The sequence below is a fragment of the Bombina bombina genome, chromosome 6 (genome assembly GCF_027579735.1).
Source record: "Bombina bombina isolate aBomBom1 chromosome 6, aBomBom1.pri, whole genome shotgun sequence".
Classification (NCBI taxonomy): Eukaryota; Metazoa; Chordata; class Amphibia; order Anura; family Bombinatoridae; genus Bombina; species Bombina bombina.
Window position 1 is genome coordinate 714,102,277 of NC_069504.1, and position 22,452 is coordinate 714,124,728.

General features: G+C 37.7%; 1 protein-coding gene across 1 annotated transcript in view; it reads left to right on the forward strand.

The window, feature by feature from the left end:
- The window catches only part of LOC128663525 (potassium channel subfamily T member 2-like), a 772,127-nt gene that overhangs the window by 483,982 nt on the left and 265,693 nt on the right, over nt 1–22,452 (forward strand). Inside the window, exons 17-20 of the mRNA XM_053717898.1 lie at nt 5,596–5,831; nt 6,116–6,335; nt 7,000–7,105; nt 7,222–7,394. Of these exons, the coding sequence (XP_053573873.1) occupies nt 5,596–5,831; nt 6,116–6,335; nt 7,000–7,105; nt 7,222–7,394 (735 nt within the window). The remainder of the gene's footprint in view (nt 1–5,595; nt 5,832–6,115; nt 6,336–6,999; nt 7,106–7,221; nt 7,395–22,452) is intronic.

Genomic DNA, 22,452 nt, shown 5'->3' on the forward strand with positions numbered 1-22,452 from the left:
GTTAATACATTTAATATAGGTTGCGGCGGGTTCAGGGAGCGGCGGTTTAGGGGTTAATACATTTATTATAGTTGCGGTGGGCTCCGGGAGCGGCAGTTTAGGGGTTAATATGTATAGAGTAGCTTGCGGTGGGCTCCGGGAGCGGCGGTTTAGGGGGTAATAACTTTATTTAGTTGCGGCGGTGTAGGGGGGGTCAGATTAGCGGTGTTTAGACTCTGGGTACATGTTAGGGTGTTAGGTGCAGACAGTTCCCATAGAAATCAATGGGATGTCTGGCAGCAGCGAACTTGTACTTTCGCTATGGTCAGACTCCCATTGATTCCTATGGGATCCGCCGCCTCCAGGCTGGCGCTTTGAAAACCAGGTACGCTGGGCCATAAAAGTGCCGAGCGTACCTGCTAGTTTTTTGATAACTAGCAAAAGTAGTGAGAATGTGCCGCACTTGTGTGCGGAACATCTGGAGTGATGTAAGAATCGATCTGTGTCGGACTGAGTCCAGCGGATCGAAGTTAACGTCACAAAATTCTACTTTTGCCGGTCTCGAGCCTTTGATAACTAAGGCGAATCAGCCTCGCCACAAATACGATGCGGAATTCCAGCGTATTTGAGGTTGACGGCTTGATAACTAGGCCCCCTAGTGTGTGCATCTTATTAGTTCTTTAATTTGTATGACATTTTCAGGACCTCCTATCTGTATTTTATTGGACTTATTACTGTGTTTACATGATTTGCAGGAATAGCATGGAAAAAATTCGGTCAGTTTATGTCCATGAAGGTCCTTTTGTATTAGTTTTTTGTTGTTTGGTTTTTTTCAATTCACTTGGTGCAAGGGCTGATTTTAAATTATTTGCTTTTTTAAAGACAAAGCTAGGGTTATCTGCTATTTTTTCTCCCAGGATATTATCCTCTTTAATGAGATGCCAGTGTCTTTTTATAATTTTTTTCACTACATTATGATCAGTGTGGTAGTCAGTTACAAATGGGATTTTTATTCTATCATCTTCAATATTTATCTTCTCTTTGTACACTAGTAGTGATTCCCTATTTGTGTTTTTTGCTCTTTCTAAAGCTTTCTTAGTATGTGTTATATTATAGCCTCTGGAGTTGAATCTTTCAATTAGTGTGCCTGCCTGTTCCTCAAAACACAACAAGTAAAATTGAACATAAGAAGGAATATTGTGCAAAGACGATCCCCACAGCAGTGATTGGCAGGCGCGAGTCGAGCCCCCAAAGTACCGGGTGTGACGTCAGACGCCAACAACACGAGGATTCTGCTAGACGGATTAAGCCACAGGACGCATTGGATACCCTGCTGCCGCTTATGCACTAATATAAGGTACAAATTTGTCTGCAAGTAATAACTGTGATACAAGTTCAATACAAATACAGGACAGATTGGATACCTTGTTGTTATACATGCAAAAATACAAATCTGCTACAAAGTGATTATTGTGACACAAGTCAGATACAGACGCAGGACAGATTGGATACCCTGCAATAGCTTATATAAATCTGTTTAAAGATACAATCTTATACAGACTCTTTTCCTGAATTGACATTGCTCTGCCTCACCAATAAGAAATTGCTCTATTCATACTGATAAGTATAACGGACTTTTTTTGATTTATCATTTATATTTTTTACCACGAACGTTGTTTTTAAAAAATTAAATGGATGTTAATATGTATTTTATGTAAGAACTCTAACTAATTCATTAGAGAATACAGAAATTGTCAGTTACACACAATTTGAAACTTTTTGTGTGGACACTAAGTATTTCTCAATTTCTGTTCCCTATGAAATACTAATGAGTATCATTTTTTTTGCTCTGAATATTTGTACTAGAGACGTCTCTAATTTTTTATATATATATTTTTATATGTTTCATTGAATTTTTACTGTTACTAATTAAATAATTTTAATTTTGGTAAAAGCCTTTTTTACTTACATATAGTAATCACTTAATATATTGATCCTTTACTCTATATTTGCACCACGAATTACCTAATATATACATCCTTCATCTGGTATCTTTAACTATTAGCGCCCTTACAAAACCCAGTAAACCTTTTTTTTCAGTCATGTGACTGCTATTGAAAAGCATTGAGAAGCAGTGCATTGATTAAAATAGCCAGTATGTGGAGCTGTCCGCTTGTGTTGCAGCAAAGATATGCAAGCCAAGCAAGCTAAAATGAATCAGTTTAACCAGACCTGAGCTACCGAGCAGCTTGCAAAGGAACAAGATCTTCCTATCTATAAATCAGTCCAGATTGGAATGCATAGAAAGAACTGTTTGCAGAAAAATGCAAGTAAAGTCTGTTTTGTGTGATTATTTTGTTTTATAATGCTGTTTAGCAAATGTTTTTGTTAATTTAACTTAGTTTAATTATATATTCTGTGTTGTGTGATTATTTTATTAGGTTTATAATGCTGTTTATCATTTAAAGTCTTCATTGCAAAACTTTAAAAATAATGTATTAGGTGTTACTTATGACAATTTTGAGAGGGGCCTGGAACCTAACTCCCTCACTTCCCATTGACTTACATTATTAACTGGGTTTCAATTTACAACGGTTTCGATTTACAACCATTCCTTCTGGAACTGAGGGCTACCTGTATTCCTTGAAAAAGGGCAGAGTGTGTTACAGAGGCCGTCATCTCAAGTTTCTTGTGTCTACTTGTCCTCTCGCTGGGATTCGTTATCCAGATGGCTGAACATGCCTGTGAAATGGTCTGTTGGTGTATAGTATCTCGCTCATAGAGGGTACTGTCACGAACATCATGGTGATTCTTCAAGCCTAAGGAAGCAGACTGACCTGTGCAGCTAATTAGCAGAAGGAATCGAAGTATTATCTGAAAACCCCTTTGTAACTGTATGGGCCGTAGCTCTCAGATGGCAAGTTAAGGCTCTTAAGGGCGGGTATGATACTTTAGCTGACACATTTGGCACTATTCTAAAATCTATACATCCCATCCACATGAGCCATAACATGAATGGACATATTGTATACCCTATCCTTGGGAGTATTTCATATCAGCATTGCTCTGTTATGCACATGTAAAAATATGGTGTGCAAGGTTCAGGAGGAGAGGAGTGTTTTAATTACACGGCACTAAAGTAGACACTGTAGCAGCTGGGGATTCAACTTTGCTGCAACTTTAATCTAATAATGTGCACTATATCACTTAACGTGGATTACAAAGTGTTTTTTTTTACCCCTGTGCTTTCTTTTGCTGAACTGTTCTCAGTTTGGAGATAATGACTTTTTTTCTTTCCCTTAGGGACGCCTGAGGGAAATGTATGCGTTTGTTTGGAGTGTTTATGTGCTGTATGCAGGTCTGAAAGAGAATTGGCTGGGTACCTTTCATTACATTTTCCTGTTTGGATATATGGTATCATTACATTTCACAGTATTTGATCTATTTGGAGTGCTGAGTATTTTTTAATTTTTTATGAGTTTTGGGTATGTAGGTGATACCTTACTCATGCACCCTTGATATATAAGGTTAAATTTAGATACATAGATATAGTACATTTAGGTAGTGCTGTTACATTTTGTTAAAAAAAAAATATATATATATATATATATATATATATATATATATATATATATATATATATATACAGTGGGGCATAAAAGTATTTAGTCAGCCACCAAAAAAGTTCTCCCACTTAAGAAGATGAGAGAGGCTTGTAATTTTCATCATAGGTATACCTCAACTATGAGAGACAAAATGTGGAAACAAATCCAGACAATCACATTGTCTGATTTGGAAAGAATTTATTTGCCAATTATGGTGGAAAATAAGTATTTGGTCAATATCAAAAGTTCATCTCAATACTTTGTTATATATCCTTTGTTGGCAATGACAGAGGTCAAACGTTTTCTGTAAGTCTTCACAAGGTTGTCACACACTGTTGCTGGTATGTTGGTCCATTCCTGCATGCAGATCTCCTCTAGAGAAGTGATGTTTTGGGGCTGTCGCTGGGCAACACGGACTTTCAACTCCCTCCAAAGGTTTTCTATGGGGTTGAGATCTGGAGACTGACTAGGTCCCTCCAGGACCTTGAAATGCTTCTTACGAAGCCACTCCTTCTTTGCCCAGGCGGTGTGTTTGGGATCATTGTCATGCTGAAAGACCAAGTCACGTTTGATTTTCAATGCCCTTGCTGAGGGAAGGAGGTTTGCACCCAAAATCTCACGATACATGGCCCCATGAATTATTTCATGTACACGGATCAGTCGTCCTGTTCCCTTTGCAGAGAAACAGCCCCAAAGCATGATGTTGCCACCCCCATGCTTCACAGTAGGTATGGTGTTCTTTGGTTGCAACTCGGCATTCTCTCTCCTCCAAACACGACGAGTTGTGTTTATACCAAACAGTTCTACTTTGGTTTCATCTGACCATATGACATTCTCCCAATCCGCTTCTGGATCATCCAAATGCTCTCTAGCATACTTCAGACGGGATCGGACATGTACTGGCTTAAGCAGGGGGACATGTCTTGCACTGCAGGATCTGAATCCCTGGTGGCGTAGTGTGTTACTGATGGTAGCCTTTGTTACGTTGGTCCCAGCTCTCTGCAGGTCATTCACTAGGTCCCCCGTGTGGTTCTTGGATGTTTGCCTACCGTTCTTGTGATCATTTTGACCCCACGGGGGGAGATCTTGCGTGGAGCCCCAGATCGAGGGAGATTATCAGTGGTCTTGTATGTCTTCCATTTTCTAATTATTGCTCCCACAGTTGATTTCTTCACACCAAGCTGCTTGCCTATTGCAGATTCAGTCTTCCCAGCCTGGTGCAGGTCTACAATTTTGTTTCTGGTGTCCTTCGACAGCTCTTTGGTCTTCACAATAGTGGAGTTTGGAGTGTGACTGTTTGAGGTTGTGGACAGGTGTCTTTTATACTGATAACAAGTTCAAACAGGTGCCATTAATACAGGTAATGAGTGTAGGACAGCGGAGCCTCTTAAAGAAGAAGATACAGGTCTGTGAGAGCCAGAAATTTTGCTTGTTTGTAGGTGACCAAATACTTATTTTCCACCATAATATGCAAATAAATTATTTCCAAATCAGACAATGTGATTGTCTGGATTTGTTTCCACATTTTATCTCTCATAGTTGAGGTATACCTATGATGAAAATTACAGGCCTCTCTCATCTTCTTAAGTGGGCGAACTTGCACAATTGGTGGCTGACTAAATACTTTTTTGCCCCACTGTATAATACACATTTCATTTAATTTTATACACCAAATAGGTGATCCTGGATTATTAGAGGAAACAGTGTAAATTTTAGCTTGTTAACTTAAATTCACAAATCTCTGAAAAGCAGGTATCCCTTTAGTAATTTTGATTTTCCTTTAATCGGGGTATTTATGACCTTCCAAATAGAAATCAATCAACATAATGTGATATTTGTTTTGCTTTCCAGTAAGGGACCTCATTTGTATCATTCTGATCTTTCCCATTAAATATAGATAGTATGTTCTCATTTGCTAATATTTTTATAATGGAATACATGATAAGCTATTGTTTTAATAAATGTGTGTCTAAAAATGTGACCATAATTTCTTCTAATTCATAAATTCTAGGTATGGAGTCTGCCTGATTGGAGTATGTCAGGATGAAAAGACCAACATTCTTTTGAACCCAGGTCCCTGTCATATAATGTCATCATCAGACACTTGCTTTTACATCAATATATCCAAGGAGGAGAATTCAGCTTTCAGTTTTAAGGAACAAGAGCAGATGCAGAAGTCTGGGCTTAACAAATCAGCCTATCACGGGTTGACGAGGCTCCCTGTTCACAGCATTATAGCAAGTATGGGTGAGCCTTTCTTTATGAAGGATGTTTTTGGATATGGATATGTGCTTCCTCACACAGTCTGAGGAAGACTTTGGGATTAGTTTCTTTTTAATATTACAAGATTACACAGTGATATAGATTAAAGGGGTGTATACATAAACACATTCTACCACAGAATTCAGCAGTGAGAGAGAGAAACATGTGCAACAAGACATGTATAACTATCATACAAAAAGGACTATGGGACTTTGGTTCTCTTCTATCCATTATACTATGACACACAGAATGTCTTTTTGCTTTCAAAGGTACAATGGCCATGGATCTTCAGGGTTCAAGAAGTCCAGAGAGCATTGATAGCAACCTGTTATTAAGTCCACCAACTGATCCTGATCATAGAAGGAAGCAGAGTATTGACCCTGTACCAGATCTCATGGATAGAGAAACCAGTACAAACTTTGAACTCCTGAGTGACCAGTCTGAGGATGAGACCAGCCAATCAGAGGAAGAGTTAGGGACTTCTCATGCGTAGGTGATGGGATGCATGAAAATGTTTTGAAATATGGAAATTTCTATACATTTAAAAGGACAGTAAACTCAAAATCATTAATTCATTCATTATTCCATTTATTATGCATAGCTTTGTACTTTGCCTTTTTTTTTTTTTACTGTTATTTAACTCTGAAAACTGTAGTGTTTCCACTCCCCCTAAAGAAGCTATAGTGCATTCTGTGGAATGCACACCCTTGACTCTAATACATGCCACACAGTGATTGGTTGATATGTGCAGGAATTTGTTTATATCTTTCCCACATGATTGGCCACATCATTTCTGATGTATTAATACAAAATGACTTTACTGTCCCTTTAAGGTTAGGTTCTTTATTGATTGAGAAAAAAGAGAAGTAGAAACAGATGATTTAAAAGAAAACATAAAGCAAAATATTGATGTACTTAGCCATTCTGAGTCTTGAAATGCAACATTGGGATTTATTTTATAGGCTTAAGGTATTAGAGGGACTAAATGAGTTTTAAGAAAGATGAAAAATAGTGCTAGGAGGGTAAGGAAATATTTATACATACTTTTTTAGATAGAAAAGGAAAGTGGTTATAGAAAGAGTTAAAAAGAATAATAAGAGAAAGAAATAAGTATTTGTGTTGCCTTTAGATCACTCTTTATTCCTTCCTCCAGATGGGTGAAAGGTTATCCATCCAACACCCCCTACATAGGTAGCTCACCCACTCTTTGCCATCTACTCCAGCAGAAAAGTCCATATTGCTGCCTACGGCTAGACAAGGTATGGATTCTGTATTATTCTACTCCATTGCCACTCCCTTTTCCTCTACCCTATAGATTAATTGTTCTCTCTAATGTATTGATCTGTACTGCCAATTTATCTTCCTCCACTCTCAGAGTTGCCATCATTACCCATATGAAGATGCAAGAGCATATGGCTTTCGAAATGCTCTGGTGATTGTGTCTGCTGAGCATGCTGGAAATGGATTGTACAATTTTATTGTTCCTCTTCGGGCCTACTACAGAGCAAAGAAGGAGCTGAGTCCCATCATCCTCCTGTTGGAGAATCCGTGAGTGTCAAGTTGATAAATAGATAAATAAGAAATGTTTTATGGAGAGGATACATATTGGATGGTAATTATTGGGGGAAAAAACTATTGAAACTTCTGTATATAAATGAATATTTAGAATTTTATGGAGAATGTTTATGAAACAATATGATCTGGAGAAGTCGTATTGACATACAGAGATATAGAGAGGTAATATTGTAACCATGTATTGAGATTGGAATTACATAGACAACCAAAAGCCACTGGGTTAACCTCAGTATATGACTACTTGACATCACTTAGGCATATAATTTGTGTAGGAGACAGTATTATCTTAGTAGGTTCACTAGATGATATTATAGTGCACAGAAAGGAGTACTTGAAAAGAAGTAAGCAAAAGATCTTACACAGAAGATCCATCCAAATCAGTGAAAAGCGGTAGGGTAGTCTAATATAATATAATATAATATAATAGTCTAATATAATATATTTAGAGTCAGGACCAAAACAATTAGTGGAAAGGCAGAAGACAATGAGAAGCCAATTTTTTTTTCTGAGGATGGCCCCATAGATTCAGCAATAGGCATGTATCTAGTAAAGTAATATGGAGGTCAGAAAGAAGCAATTTGACTATAGATTAAACAGTTAAAATTCGCTAGCACTGCGAGGTAACAAACCAGACCTACGCAAGAGGGATCAATATGCTCTGGCACCTTAAATAGTGCAAATGGTAAAATAAAACAATAAGATTTGCAGTACAAAGTAAATAAAGAAGCCTATAAAATGATTATGTTAGAAAAAGATTGAGATGATGGCACCACTTACTTTAGATAACAGGGTTCTATTACCATACAAATAAGGTCAGCTTGACCTCAAAATAATAACTGATAATATGTGGTATAGGTGCTAAGTATCAGACACTTATTGATTGGCAGTCAGTTACAGAAACTGAACAAAAAATCGATACTGTATAAGCACTCAGTTAAGACCCTCACGTAAAATGGAGTTTAGAAAAAAGTCACACAAATTAAAATGTAAATCTTTATTAGAATGTGTTTAAAACAATGGGTGTATTATTAAAACTAAAATGCTGGCAAGTAAAAAGTCCAGTTAGATAACTGGTATAATTCCGGGAGATCACTGGGCGCCTAACAGAAATATCAGCCACTGGCTCTAAGCAGCAAAGTATATATATAACGTACAAAACCTCAGGTGGTAATATTGTAAATGTAATTACAAGGATATCTGATATATGTTTAATGTAAAAGGGTTTATAACTGTGACCCTAGGTAGAGATACATCTCTATTAAAGGCTAGTGACACATCTGATGGGAATATCATAAATTACACATGGACTAGTAATGTTTATGCATTTGTAATAACCATTTGCAGGTTTTGGTCTGCATAAATATCAGCATATAATTGCTACTGATATTTCCCACTTAACCCTTGTGTTTAAATAATGATATTAAATACAAGTAATTGAAATGTGGTGATGCACGTTTCAGGCTAAATGCTTGACCTGTATGTCGTGCTCCAATACTGGAAGTTAAAGTATTGCACTAGTGGCTAGGTTAGATTATACAGCTCTGCTTAAATGTCAACCTGAGAGAGCCGATATATAATAATACCAAAAATAAAGCCTTGTACCCACTTACTTCAATTACTAATAGGTATATTCAACGGATACGTATAGTTAGATCCCTGCCTGTTTGATGCTATTGGGTATATTGATTAAAGGGCAGAACTTTAATCAGTCATATATTGAAACATAATAGCTTAAATTATTTGTTATGGTAGTAACGCTTAAGGCAATTGATACATATTGTACTTCACACTCAATATTGAGAGTGTTAACTTAGGCCTAGATTTGGAGTTTGGCGGTAGCCGTGAAAACCAGCGTTAGAGGCTCCTAACACTGGTTTTAGGCTACCGCCGGTATTTGGAGTCACTCAAAATAGGGTCTAACGCTCACTTTCCAGCCGCGACTTTTCCATACCGCAGATCCCCTTATGTAAATTGCGTATCCTATCTTTTCAATGGGATTTTTATAACTCCGGTATTTAGAGTCGTTTCTGAAGTGAGCGTTAGACATCTAACGACAAAACTCCAGCCGCAGGAAAAAAGTCAGTAGTTAAGAGCTTTCTGGGCTAACGCCGGTTTATAAAGCTCTTAACTACTGTGCTCTAAAGTACACTAACACCCATAAACTACCTATGTACCCCTAAACCGAGGTCCCCCCACATCGCCGACACTCGAAAAAATTTTTTTAACCCCTAATCTGCCGACCGCCACCTACGTTATACTTATGTACCCCTAATCTGCTGCCCCTAACACCGCCGACCCCTGTATTATATTTATTAACCCCTAACCTGCCCCCCACAACGTCGCCTCCACCTGCCTACACTTATTAACCCCTAATCTGCCGACCGCAAAGCGCCGCCACCTACATTATCCTTATGTACCCCTAATCTGCTGCCCCTAACACCGCCGACCCCTATATTATATTTATTAACCCCTAATCTGCCCCCTCAACGTCGCCTCCACCTGCCTACACTTATTAACCCCTAATCTGCCGACCGGACCTGAGCGCTACTATAATAAAGTTATTAACCCCTAATCCGCCTCACTAACCCTATAATAAATAGTATTAACCCCTAATCTGCCCTCCCTAACATCGCCGACACCTAACTTCAATTATTAACCCCTAATCTGCCGACCTAATCTCGCCGCTATTCTAATAAATGTATTAACCCCTAAAGCTAAGTCTAACCCTAATATTAACACCCCCCTAAGTTAAATATAATTTAAATCTAACAAAATTAATTAACTCTTATTAAATAAATTATTCCTATTTAAAGCTAAATTACTTACCTGTAAAATAAATCCTAATATAGCTACAATATAAATTATAATTATATTATAGCTATTTTAGGATTAATATTTATTTTACAGGTAACTTTGTATTTATTTTAACCATGTACAATAGCTATTAAATAGTTAAGAACTATTTAATAGCTAAAATAGTTAAAATAATTACAAATTTACCTGTAAAAGAAATCCTAACCTAAGTTACAAATAAACCTAACACTAGACTATCAATAAATTAATTAAATAAACTACCTACAATTACCTACAATTAACCTAATACTACACTATCAATAAATTAATTAAATACAATTGCTACAAATAAATACAATTAAATAAACTAGCTAAAGTACAAAAAATAAAAAAGAACTAAGTTACAAAAAATAAAAAAATATTTACAAACATAAGAAAAACATTACAACAATTTTAAACTAATTACACCTACTCTAAGCCCCCTAATAAAATAACAAAGCCCCCCAAAATAAAAAAATGCCCTACCCTATACTAAATTACTAAAGTTCAAAGCTCTTTTACCTTACCAGCCCTGAACAGGGCCCTTTGCGGGGCATGCCCCAAGAAATACAGCTCTTTTGCCTGTAAAAAAAACATACAATACCCAAGCCCCCCAACATTACAACCCACCACCCACATACCCCTAATCTAACCCAAACCCCCCTTAAATAAACCTAACACTAAGCCCCTGAAGATCATCCTACCTTGTCTTCACCTCACCGGGTATCACACCGATCCGTCCAGAAGAGCTCCTCCGATGTCCTGATCCAAGCCCAAGCGGGGGGCTGAAGAGGTCCATGATCCGGCTGAAGTCTTCATCCAAGCGGGGCAGAAGAGGTCTTCCATCCGATTGAAGTCTTCATCCAAGCGGCATCCATCCGGAGCGAAGCGGCAGCATCCTGAAGACCTCCACCGCGGAACATCCATCCTGGCCAACGACTGAACGACGAATGACGGTTCCTTTAAATGACGTCATCCAAGATGGCGTCCCTCGAATTCCGATTGGCTGATAGGATTCTATCAGCCAATCGGAATTAAGGTAGGAATATTCTGATTGGCTGATGGAATCAGCCAATCAGAATCAAGTTCAATCCGATTGGCTGATCCGATCAGCCAATCAGATTGAGCTCACATTCTATTGGCTGTTCCGATCAGCCAATAGAATGCAAGCTCAATCTGATTGGCTGATTGGATCAGCCAATCGGATTGAACTTGATTCTGATTGGCTGATTCCATCAGCCAATCAGAATATTCCTACCTTAATTCCGATTGGCTGATAGAATCCTATCAGCCAATCGGAATTCGAGGGACGCCATCTTGGATGACGTCATTTAAAGGAACCGTCATTCGTCGTTCAGTCGTCGGCCAGGATGGATGTTCCGCGGTGGAGGTCTTCAGGATGCTGCCGCTTCGCTCCGGATGGATGCCGCTTGGATGAAGACTTCAATCGGATGGAAGACCTCTTCTGCCCCGCTTGGATGAAGACTTCAGCCGGATCATGGACCTCTTCAGCCCCCCGCTTGGGCTTGGATCAGGACATCGGAGGAGCTCTTCTGGACGGATCGGTGTGATACCCGGTGAGGTGAAGACAAGGTAGGATGATCTTCAGGGGCTTAGTGTTAGGTTTATTTAAGGGGGGTTTGGGTTAGATTAGGGGTATGTGGGTGGTGGGTTGTAATGTTGGGGGGCTTGGGTATTGTATGTTTTTTTTTACAGGCAAAAGAGCTGTATTTCTTGGGTCATGCCCCGCAAAGGGCCCTGTTCAGGGCTGATAAGGTAAAAGAGCTTTGAACTTTAGTAATTTAGAATAGGGTAGGGCATTTTTTTATTTTGGGGCGCTTTGTTATTTTATTAGGGGGCTTAGAGTAGGTGTAATTAGTTTAAAATTGTTGTAATATTTTTCTTATGTTTGTAAATATTTTTTTATTTTTTGTAACTTAGTTCTTTTTTATTTTTTGTACTTTAGCTAGTTTATTTAATTGTATTTATTTGTAGCAATTGTATTTAATTAATTTATTGATAGTGTAGTGTTAGGTTAATTGTAGGTAATTGTAGGTATTTTATTTAATTAATTTATTGATAGTCTAGTGTTAGGTTTATTTGTAACTTAGGTTAGGATTTCTTTTACAGGTAAATTTGTAATTATTTTAACTATTTTAGCTATTAACCCCTTAATGACCGGACCATTTTTCAATTTTCTTACCCTTAATGACAATGGCTATTTTTACATTTCTGCAGTGTTTGCGTTTAGCTGTAATTTTCCTCTTACTCGTTTACTGTACCCACACATATTATATACCGTTTTTCTCGTCATTAAATGGACTTTCTAAAGATACCATTATTTTCATCATATCTTATAATTTACTAAAAAAAAATGATAAAATATGAGGAAAAAATGGAAAAAAACACACTTTTTCTAACTTTGACCCCCAAAATCTGTTACACATCTACAACCACCAAAAAACACCCATGCTAAATAGTTTCTAAATTTTGTCCTGAGTTTAGAAATACCCAATGTTTACATGTTCTTTGCTTTTTTTGCAATTTATGGGGCAATAAATACAAGTAGCACTTTGCTATTTCCAAACCACTTTTTTTCAAAATGAGCGCTAGTTACTTTGGAACCCTGATATCTGTCAGGAATACCTGAATATCCCTTGACATGTATATATTTTGTTTTAGAAGACATCCCAAAGTATTGATCTAGGCCCATTTTGGTATATTTCATGCCACCATTTCACCGCCAAATGCGATAAAAAAAAAAAAAAAAGTTCACTTTTTCACAAATTTTGTCACAAACTTTAGGTTTCCCACTGAAATTATTTACAAACAGCTTCTGCAATTATGGCACAAATGGTTGTAAATGCTTCTCTGGGATCCCCTTTGTTCAGAAATAACAGACTTATATGGCTTTGTGGTTGCTTTTTGGTAATTAGAAGGCCGCTAATTGCCGCTGCGCACCACACATGTTTTATGCCCAGGAGTGAAGGGGTTAATTAGGGAGCTTGTAGGGAGCTTGTAGGGTTAATTTTAGCTTTAGTGTAGTGTAGTAGACAACTCCAAGTATTGATCTAGGCCCATTTTGGTATATTTTATGCCACCATTTCACCGCCAAATGCGAGCAAATAAAAAAAAAAACTTTACATTTTTCACAATTTTAGGTTTCTCACTGAAATTATTTACAAACAGCTTGTGCTATTATGGCAGAAATTGTTGTAAAAGCTTCTCTGGGATCCCCTTTGTTCAGAAATAGCAGACTTATATGGCTTTGGCGTTGCTTTTTGGTAATTAGAAGGCCGCTAAATGCTGCTGCGCACCACACGTGAATTATGCCCAGCAGTGAAGGGGTTAAATTAGGTAGCTTGTAGGGAGCTTGCAGGGTTAATTTTAGAGATCAGCCTCCCACCTAACACATCCCACCCCCTGATCCCTCCCAAACAGCTCTCTTCCCTCCCCCACCCCACAATTGTTACCGCCATCTTAAGTACTGGCAGAAAGTCTGCCAGTACTAAATAAGAGTTTTTTTTTTTTTTAAATAAAAATTATAAAATATTTTAGTTGTGATGGACCCCTGCCTTAACACCAACCTCCCTGATCCCCCCCTCCAGCTCTCTAACCCTCTCCCCTACCTAATTACCGCCATCTTGGGTACTGGCAGCTGTCTGCCAGTACCCAGTTTGGCCCCACTGGCCAAACTATTTAAATTTTATTTATAACTTTTATTTGTATTTTTTATACAAATTTATTTCTGTAGTGTAGCAGCCCCCCACAATACCCCCACCCCCTCCCAGATCCTTTTATATGTAAAAAAAAAAAAAAAAAATGTAACTTTTTTTTTTAACTTTTTTTTTCCCCTTCCTTCATTGGTGTCAGTGTGGTAATGCGCGCACGTGCACGCGCATCCACGTGCATGCGCGCACCCGTGCACACGCTCGCGCGCATCGTGCACGTGTGCGCGCGCATCGTGCACGCGCGCGCATCGTGAACGCGCGCGCACACGCTCCCTCCTCCCACTGGGCAAAGGCACCATCGGCACCATCACTACCGGTGCAGAGAGGGCCACAGAGTGGCTCTCTCTGCATCGGAGGCTTGTAAAGGGGTATTGCAGGATGCCTCCATATCGAGGCATCACTGCAATACCCTCAGAGCTGCTGGAAGTGATTGTGATCACTTCCAGCACTCTGTTAGACAACTGACGTACCAGGTACGTCCATTGTCATTAACTGCTTGTTAATGCATGACGTACCTGGTACGTCAGTTGTCATTAAGGGGTTAAATAGTTCTTAACTATTTAATAGCTATTGTACATGGTTAAAATAAATACAAAGTTACCTGTAAAATAAATATTAATCCTAAAATAGCTATAATATAATTATAATTTATATTGTAGCTATATTAGGATTTATTTTACAGGTAAGTATTTAGCTTTAAATAGGAATAATTTATTTAATAAGAGTTAATTAATTTCGTTAGATTTAAATTATATTTAACTTAGGGGGGTGTTAGTATTAGGGTTAGACTTAGCTTTAGGGGTTAATACATTTATTAGAATAGCGGCGAGATTCGGTCGGCAGATTAGGGGTTAAGAATTGAAGTTAGGTGTCGGCGATGTTAGGGAGGGCAGATTAGGGGTTAATACTATTTATTATAGGGTTAGTGAGGCGGATTAGGGGTTAATAACTTTATTATAGTAGCGCTCAGGTCCGGTCGGCAGATTAGGGGTTAATAAGTGTAGGCAGGTGGAGGCGACGTTGTGGGCGGCAGATTAGGGGTTAATAAATATAATATAGGGGTCGGCGGTGTTAGGGGCAGCAGATTAGGGGTACATAAGGATAATGTAAGTAGCTGCGGTTTACGGAGCGGCAGATTAGGGGTTAATAATAATATGCAGGGGTCGGCGATAGCGGGGGCGGCAGATTAGGGGTTAATAAGTGTAAGGTTAGGGGTGTTTAGACTCGGGGTACATGTTAGAGTGTTAGGTGCAGACGTAGGAAGGGTTACCGCATAGCAAACAATGGGGCTGCGTTAAGAGCTGAACGCGGCTTTTTTGCAGGTGTTAGGTTTTTTTTCAGCTCAAACAGCCCCATTGTTTCCTATGGGGGAATCGTGCACAAGCACGTTTTTGAGGCTGGCCGCGTCCGTAAGCAACTCTGGTATCGAGAGTTGAAGCTGCGTTAAAAATGCTCTACGCTCCTTTTTTGGAGCCTAACGCAGCCTTTATGTGGACTCTCAATACCAGAGTTATTTTTATGGTGCGGCCAGAAAAAAGCCAGCGTTAGTTTTTCGGGTCGTTACCGACAAAACTCCAAATCTAGCGGTTAATATTTAAATAACAAAGCGGTACTACTAATGTATCATTATAATTGAGCGTTCAATGACTGTGAGCGCATTAAGTAAGAGCAGGAATTTTAATAAATAAATTGAAATAATAACCAAGAGGTTCCGTATACAGTATATGTATAGTTCATTGCTACCAGCCATTAAAATATCCTTGCATATTAAGTCATAAGCGAATGCACTGCCTCAGATTTATACTATGAATCACGGTAAAGTTTCGCTCAATCTGATAGGTAAGATTCGGCTATTCGTTATGAACTTAGTGCATAGGCTTCTATTAGTACCCTAGTGGCAAATAAACCCACTGTTTACTGCTAGCAAGTCTTTTTAAAATATTAACAGAGCTCCCATCAGCTCGCTCTCCTCCCGTGACATGTTTCGCCAGGTTTCTGGCTTTATTAAAAGGCGAGGCGCTGCGGAGGCGGTAGCTTTTTATGACAGTTGGTCCGCCTCCTAAATTAACATACAGCCAATCATAGTCCTCAAGAATCATAAACCACAAGAATCATTATGACCTACTCACCCCAGGTAAAAGAGGTAGTTAATATCCTAAATAAACATCTAGAAATATTAAAATCAGATCCAGCATTGGATAAAATCCTGGGGGACAAAGTACAAGAAGGATACAGAAGATCCAAGAATCTCAAGGATCTCCTAAATCTAAGTCATTTTGAGAAGAGAAAACGCAAATTAAATTCCATTGCACTGGGCAATTTCAAATGTAGAAACTGCTCAATCTGCAAACATCTCTTACCACTCAAATCTGTCTATCATAGGTTCGGCAAAATTCATACAATTAATTCTCATAATAATTGTAATACGGAGGCTGTAATCAATGGAATCACATGCAAATGCAAGGTGACCTATGTCGGTATGACTTCATGCAAACTGAGGATCCGCATGTTAGAACATTTGAGCAACTTTAGAAATGCTGAAATAGATCTGAAAGCGAAGAAAATCTTAACAGACTGAGTTGCATCTCATTTTCTCAAAAAAACATCAAGCCATTACTTCAGAATTCCGCTGTTTTGGAATCCAAACAGCGAGATTCCCTTCAACCCAACGGTCTAAACGAGCACAATAATTTCTTAACATACTTGTGTACAGTTAATATATGATCCAAGTTGGTCAGCATAATACAATCTAATAAGATTGTATTCTTTTCCATATATTTTTTCATTGGTCCCTTGGTCACCCCACCTCACCTCCCTTGACTATTTATTCCTCACTTATTTCTTTCTCTCTTTTTTCGTTATCACATATATTTTTTGTCACTCATTGTTATTAGTAACAATATGGTTTGGGGGTTTAATTATTATCTTTTCACTTTGCACACATCCTAATCCATTTGAGACGCGAAAATACTGCAAATCCACTTACATCAATTGCGTATTCTATATTTTCAATGATCCAACAACACAACAGTCCACAGCACCAAGTTAGTTAAAAACTTTTATAGACTTTATTCTGGTACAAATAAGATAAAATGCAACGTTTCGGGATCAACTCCCTTAATCATGCATAAGATTAACAGGTGTGTACACAACCCTTATAAAGGGAAAACTTAGCCCTTCACATACAACTTCACAACACTTACAATATAGCACCACCTTGTGGAACCTACATAATACTATCTTATGTTTTAATAAATGACCTATTTTTATACTTTCATGTTTAATGTAGCATTTTTATTTATGGGTGTACTAACCTATTAATAAATCTAAAAACAATATTTACACAGATTGGAAATATTGTTTTTAGATTTATTAATAGGTTAGTACACCCATAAATAAAAATGCTACATTAAACATGAAAGTATAAAAGTAGGTCATTTATTAAAACATGATAGTATTATGTAGGTTCCACAAGGTGGTGCTATATTGTAAGTGTTGTGAAGTTGCATCTGAAGGGTTAAGTTATCCCTTTATAAGGGTTGTGTACACACCTGTTAATCTTATGCATGATTAAGGGAGTTGATCCCAAAACGTTGCATTTTATCTTATTTGTACCAGAATAAAGTCTATAAAAGTTTTTTACTAACTTGGTGCTGTGGACTGTTGTGTTGTTGGAGTATTGAGAGGAAAGCAGTCTCCTCTACACCACTTGGCATCAAAACCTGAAAAAAGGTATAAGGGAGTGAAGGTGCTGTTTGGGCATTGTTTTGTGCTATATTTTCAATGGGACTTGCATAACGCCGGTATTATGAGGCTGCAAAAAAGTGAGCGGTACAGCCTCTCGTGTCAAGACTGGTACCGCATTTAAAAGTCAGTAGTGAAGAGTTTTATGGGCTAACATCGTAGCATAAAACTCTTAACTAAAGTGCTAAAAAGTACACTAACACCCATAAACTACCTATTAACCCCTAAACCGAGGCCCCCCTCCCACATCGTAAACACTAAAAAAATATTTTTAACCCCTAATCTGCCGAACCGGACATCGCCACCACTATAAAATATATATTAACCCCTAAACCACCGCCCTCTCGCATCGCAAACACTAGTTTAATTTTATTAACCCCTAATCTGCTGTCCTTAACATCGCCAACACATACCTACATTTATTAACCCCCAATCTGCCACCCCCAACGTCGCCACAACTATATTAAATGTATTAACCCCTAAATCTAAGTCTAACCCTAACCCTAACACCCCATAACTTAAATATAATTACAAAAAATCTAAATAAAATTACTACAATTCACTAAATAATTCCTATTTAAAACTAAATACTTACCTATAAAATAAACCCTAAGCTAGCTACAATATAACTAATAGTTACATTGTAGCTAGCTTAGAGTTTATTTTTATTTTACAGGCAACTTTGTATTTATTTTAACTAGGTAGAAGAGTTATTAAATTGTTATTAACTATTTAATAACTACCTAATTAAAATAAATTCAAATTTACCTGTAAAATAAATCCTAACCTAAGTTACAATTATACCTAACACTACACTATAATTATATTAATTACCTAAACTAAATACAATTAAATACAATTGAAAAAAAAATATCTAAAGTACAACCCCCCCCCCCCACTAAATTACAGAAATAAAAAAATAATTACAAGTTTTTTAAACTAATTACACTTAATCTAATCCCCCTAATAAAATAAAAAATCCCCAAAAATAATAAAAAGCCCTACCCTATACTAAATTACAAATAGCCCTTAAAAGGGCCTTTTGCGGGGCATTGCCCCAAAGTAATCAGCTCTATTACCTGTAAAAAAAAGTACAATACCCCCCCAACATTAAAACCCACCACCCACACACCCAACCCTACTCTAAAACCCACCCAATAGCCCCTTAATAAAACCTAACACTAACCCCTTGAAGATCACCCTACCTTGAGAAGTTTTCACCCAGCCGGGCCGAAGTCCTCAATGAAGCCGGGTGAAGTGGTCCTCCAGACGGGCAGAAGTCTTCATCAAAGCCGGCCAGAAGAGGTCCTCCAGACAGGCAGAAGTTTTCATCCAGACGGCATCTTCTATCTTCATCCATCCGGCGCGGAGCGGGTCCATCTTCAAGACATCCGACGCAGAGCATCCTCTTCCAACGAAGTCCAACTGAAGAATGAAGGTTCCTTTAAATGACGTCATCCAAGATGGCGTCCCTTGAATTCCAATTGGCTGATAGAATTCTATCAGTCAATCGGAATTAAGGTAGAAAAAATCCTATTGGCTGATCCAATCAGCCAATAGGATTGAACTTCAATCCTATTGGCTGATCCAAAAATTTCAATTGTAGTTAGTTTAGGTAATTAATTTAATTATAGTATAGTGTTAGGTGTAATTGTAACTTAGGTTAGGATTTATTTTACAGGTAAATTTTAATTTATTTTAACTAGGTAGCTATTAAATAGTTAATAACTATTTAATAACTATTGTACCTAGTTAAAATAAATACATAGTTGCCTGTAAAATAAAAAAAACCTAAGATAGCTACAATGTAACTATTAGTTATAAACATTTTCAGAGACTTTGCTATAAATTAAAATTAATAGATATTTGGAGGATTCAAAACCCTGACATCGCGACATTCACTTGAGAATCCAAAGGACATAAGACATTCTCTAGGATTGATTTATTCCTGATCTCTGAGTCATTGTCTGTATGGCAATCTAAGGCGACGATAGGAGAAGTCCTGATATCGGACCATGCAATAATTGCATTAATATTCTCCTCATGTAAAGAAGATAGGAGTCAGAAACCGGTATTTTGTTTCCCTCTGTATTTATGTTCTGACCCTAGGTTCCGGCTGTGGTTACAATCAAAATGGCTTGAATATGGTTTCAATAACAGGGAATTTGGAAACAAAGTTGAAATTTTTTGGGAGGCCTCCAAGACGGTCTTAAGAGGTGACATTATAGCCTACCTAAATATACGTAGGAAAAAGATTTAACTACGGGAGGTTACTTTGGCCGAGAGAGTGAAGAAGGCTTTTATTTTAGTTCAGAATACCCCATCACAAAACAACTGGGATGACTATTTTCTTATCAGAAAGGAAAGAGATCTCTTTCTCAAAGAACAAGCTCAAATAGAGGAGATTAGAATAAATAGGCATTACAAGGGGTTTCATGGTTCCTCTGCCAAATACTTGGCTAAACTTACCAAAATCAGGAAGAGAAAGAATCTCATACCAGTCATTAAAGAGAATAAGACCAGATATATGGAGACTGCAGAGATCTGTGGGGTTTTTGCTTCTTACTATCAAGATCTATATTCTTCAGTTAAAATTAATCCTGATGTGCAAGAGATATTCTGGTCTAAAATTGATGTACCCAGGATTCAGTTGGAAGAATTAACAATGTTAAATGATCATATAACCAGACTAGAAATTAGTAAGGCCATTGATAAACTGAAACCTAACAAAGCTCCTGGCCCAGATGGATTACCCGCGGAATATTATAAATGTCTTAAGGATGACCTGGTACCAGTACTGGAGAAGCTTTTTAATGAATATTATACTCTAGATATTCCTATATCGTCCTATTTCTCAATGGCTAACGTCACACTGATACTAAAAAAGGGTAAGGATCCAGAGGACCCAGGTTCGTATAGGCCTATATCAGTTTTAAACTGTGACTATAAGATCTTAGCCTCAATTCTAGCTAATAGATTTTCTCTCTCCTTACAGAAACTTATACATTTAGATCAGACTGGCTTTATGGTCAAGAGGAATGCCTCTAAAAATATCCGTAAGTTAACCACGCTGATAGATTATGCGTGGCATATGGAGCAAAAACCCAGTACAGGTAACTGTAAAGACATGGCAGTTCTTACTCTGGACGCTGTTAAAGCGTTCGATTCTATAGTATGGGATCATCTCTTTACTTCACTCAGACAATTCGGGATACAGGGAAACTTCTTGCAATTTATCTATAGAATCTATGCGAAGCCTATTTCATACATACTGGTAAACGGAATGATCTCGCCTAAAATAATTCTACAGCGAGGTACAAGGCAAGGATGTCCATTGTCTCCCTTGCTGTTCAATGTAGCATTAGAACCGTTAGCGATAAGACTAAGAAATAGTTTAGCGGGGATTACAATGGGTTCTCTGCGTCTAATTACACTACTATATGCTGATGACATTCTAGTTTTTTTAGAAAATACACAACAATCTATCCCAATTTTGAGACAGATACTAGAGGAGTTCAGCTCATTTTCAGGATACAAAGTAAATACGGAAAAAAGTGAATTAATGTACATTGGGAATGTAGCCGCAAGTTATCCCGGTAATCCGTTTAAAGTGGTAGATTCTGTTAAATATTTGGGTCTAATATTGCATAAAAATCCGAAATACTGGTACACAGATAATTATCTTTCGTTATTTCAAAAAATCAAACAAGATTTGAAACTATGGACTTCTTTCCCGATATCTCTCACTGCAAGAGTAAATCTGATTAAAACCATTATATTTCCACGCCTTCTCTACCCAATACAAAACTTGCCCTTGTTCATAACTAATAGGGACCGTAGAAGTTTGTACAGTTCTGTCTCCAAATTTATCTGGCAAAATAAAAAAACACGCATTGCTTTAGCCAGGCTAATGCAGAAATCACGGGCTGGTGGCTTATCATTGCCTGATATTAATCTTTATAATATTGCAGCGATGGTAAAAATTGCTATTGACTGGCTGGCAAATACAGATACATTTTCCTCCTTGGTACAGGAATCTTTGCTGATTTACCCTTTCGCATTACCTGCGATTTTGCACTGTAAACCATGTCAACTACCTTCCAACGTTTCCTCATTAATTACAATCAAAAATATAGTTCTGGCGTGGCACAAATTTTGTAAATTATTGGAAATAGATTTTTCAATCTCAGAATTTCTCCCAATCAGGGGTAATCCGCTTTTTTCCCCCGGTTTACGTCAAAAAACTTTTAAAAATTGGGCCGAAAAGGGGTTAAATAAAATCTCTCAATTAATTGGCGTAGATGAGGTAGTATTAGAAGGTGAAACCTTGTTTTCCCTTTTTCAATTACCAAGATCAGATCTATTTGCGTTCTTTCATGTACGTCATTTCATTGTGTCACAGGATTGGAGGTTTCCCCTATCGGTTGCATGGTCTGATATCAGAGTCTTAATACAGAAAGTGGTTGCAGGTGCCACCTCGATCTCATTAATTTATGACATTATGCTTTCCAAACAAACGCAAGGCTTCCTTAGCAAGATCAGCGGTCAATGGAGTAGGTCAATCAGGGATATAGAGCCCGAGAGAATTATACAAAGTTTTAAGTTCTTAGAAAACTGTAAAGTCCCCTCAATATGGAAAGAATCGCACATGAAACTAATAAACAATTTTTATCTCCATCCAGTTAAACTGGCGCAATTTTATCCATCTAGATCAGCTCATTGCC